The 2,269-nt window shown below is 45.6% G+C and overlaps 1 protein-coding gene across 1 annotated transcript in view; it reads right to left on the bottom strand.

Moving 5' to 3' along the window:
* Nucleotides 1-288: 288 nt before the first annotated feature.
* The window catches only part of Ankrd34b (ankyrin repeat domain 34B), a 13,722-nt gene continuing 11,741 nt past the window's right edge, over nt 289-2,269 (bottom strand). Inside the window, exon 4 of the mRNA XM_023700976.1 lies at nt 289-2,263. Within this exon, the coding sequence (XP_023556744.1) occupies nt 1,886-2,263 (378 nt within the window). The 3' untranslated portion in view covers nt 289-1,885. The remainder of the gene's footprint in view (nt 2,264-2,269) is intronic.

Below are 2,269 nucleotides of genomic sequence, written 5' to 3' on the forward strand. Positions count from 1 at the left end.
CCATGTTAGGATGAAGATAGTTTTCTATTTCTTCAAAGACGCGGTAGCACAACTTTTCTTGAAATGTTGACATAGTGTTAGTGTTTGGGAATTAAATAAAAATCAACAATGATCAACATGATATTTTAAACCTTTATTGATTCCATTTTGTTCATTAACTAAAGCTATTTACATGTTCTTCCAAACCTTATCTTTACAACCTGAAAACCAGCATGTTTTTGGTTTTGATTTTATGTTTTTTGAAACAGTATCTCACAAGTAGTTTAGGCAGCCTTGAACTCACCAGTGTAGCCCAGGCTGGCCTTGCACGTACAGCAGTCCTCCTGCCTCAGCCTCCCAAATGCTGGGACTTCAGGAATGTTTCCCCATGCCCAGCTACCAGTAGTGTTCTTGGCAAAAGCATTTAGCTATTTACAAATGCCTAGCACAACTTTAAGTTCTTGGCAAACAAACTTCTAGTGTAATTAATATTATGTATTTCAAAACACTCAAATTTCAAATACTTTAAAAAACAGAAGCCACAAGTAACTAATTACTCTGTACACTGCAACTTGCTGCTATCGAGTGACCAGGGAAAGCATCACGCCGAGCGCTGGGACTTCCTGTACCTAGCGAAGGCCCAGAAGCCCGCCTGTGTGAGCGGCCTCAGCCCGAGAGGCCGGCTTTTGTGTGGCGTGTCTACTCTCCGATTTCAGGCTGGCAGACTGAAGTGCGGCTTATTGGCATAAACGCTGTACTTTGCAGCTATATAGATAACAGTCATTTTTCAGTATTTTATAATAGAAGTTGTCAGAAGTTATTCGTAAGTCCTAAAATACTAGATGACTGGAACGTCACACTCCGGATGTTACCCTTATTATGTGACTTCTAATAACTACCTGTCAGAAATGATATTGTGTAGTGCTGACCAAATACTTGCTACTTTTGTGATTTTCTACTGGCTTTAGTAATTTTAGCTAACCTAAGCTAATCTAATAATAAGACTTTTTAGTGAGGCAGGCATTTAGTTTCTATTCATGACAGATCCCAAACCTTTTTGGTTGGAGGTGATTTTCTTTCTGTTTTTATTTGCTTCTTTTGGGAGCATGAGCATAATTTAAGAAAGGGGAATGCTTTTTAACTTTTGTATTACCTTGTTACAGAAAACCTCTAACAAGCTTCCTGATATAATAATAGGAGTTAAAAGATACAGAGGAAGAACAACCCCAAAAGACAGCAGTGTAGGTGGGTGCGCCTAAGGATCAAAGCAAAGCAAATAAACAACAGGATGCAGTCTGGAGCAGGCAGCCGGCAACTCTGACCAGGGGGATAATTTAACTGAGATCCTATTTGCAGACTGCACTGCCTCTAGCTTTTGACCTTTGGGTTTGGCCTGCCTGCTTTTAATGTTTGTGAGGAACTTGCTCATCTTCTGCTGCTTAGGCTTAGTGATGGCAGAACATTTATAGCTCTCGGGTTTTCTTTTCTCGTTGGGTGCCATGGAAAATTGCAGTCTTATCGGTTGACTTGAAATGTTTAAAAGTTGACTTGAAAATATTATTTTCTAATAAAATATTAAGCCGAGCTGACATTTTAAGAAATTATCTCTAACACAGTTGACCTTTCGTTGCTGAGTTTTGTTTAAATGAGAAACTTGGGCCACATGGAGGCTTATGATACTGGTAGTTTTCTGAAAATAGCTTTCATTTGGGTTCAGAGAACTCTCTTAACAGAACCATGTATTATTTGTATGTTCGCATGGCCTAAAACCAAACGCATCCTGCTCCGACCTGCCTGCTCGCGACTCTGGCCACTGCTGACTAGGAGGACAGCCGGGCGAGACTCCTTCCTCAGACCCCGACCTCTCTGATGCGGACCTTTGGAGGTGCCGTGTCCTCTAGCTCTCTCAAAAGTTTACTAATTGCTTGATTTGTTCGGTTTGCAAGGACTGTCTCCTTAACAGCATTTTCTTGCTTTTGAATTCTTTAGGGAAAACGGGAGCCGCTGGCACGAGCACCCTTTGCCCGCAGGCGAGGAGGCCGCAGAGCCTGCTGCCCGCGTGCCCGTCGGGCGTGGGCGTGGGCGCGAGCGGCGGCAGGAAGCCGGGCCGGGGCTGCGCGGGGCACAGCTCCGCCGGGAGCGCGCCAGAGCCCCGCCGCTCGAGGACCACGTGCCCGCGCCTGCCCAGGGGCCCCGGCGGGACGCTCTCGGGCGGCAGGGTCTTCTTCTTCCCCGCGAGAGCCCTGCTGTCTTCCGGGGCTGCGGGCACGGGCCCGGCCGACGGCTGCGA

Source organism: Octodon degus, unplaced genomic scaffold (genome assembly GCF_000260255.1).
Source record: "Octodon degus isolate 3935 unplaced genomic scaffold, OctDeg1.0 scaffold00129, whole genome shotgun sequence".
NCBI lineage: Eukaryota > Metazoa > Chordata > Mammalia > Rodentia > Octodontidae > Octodon > Octodon degus.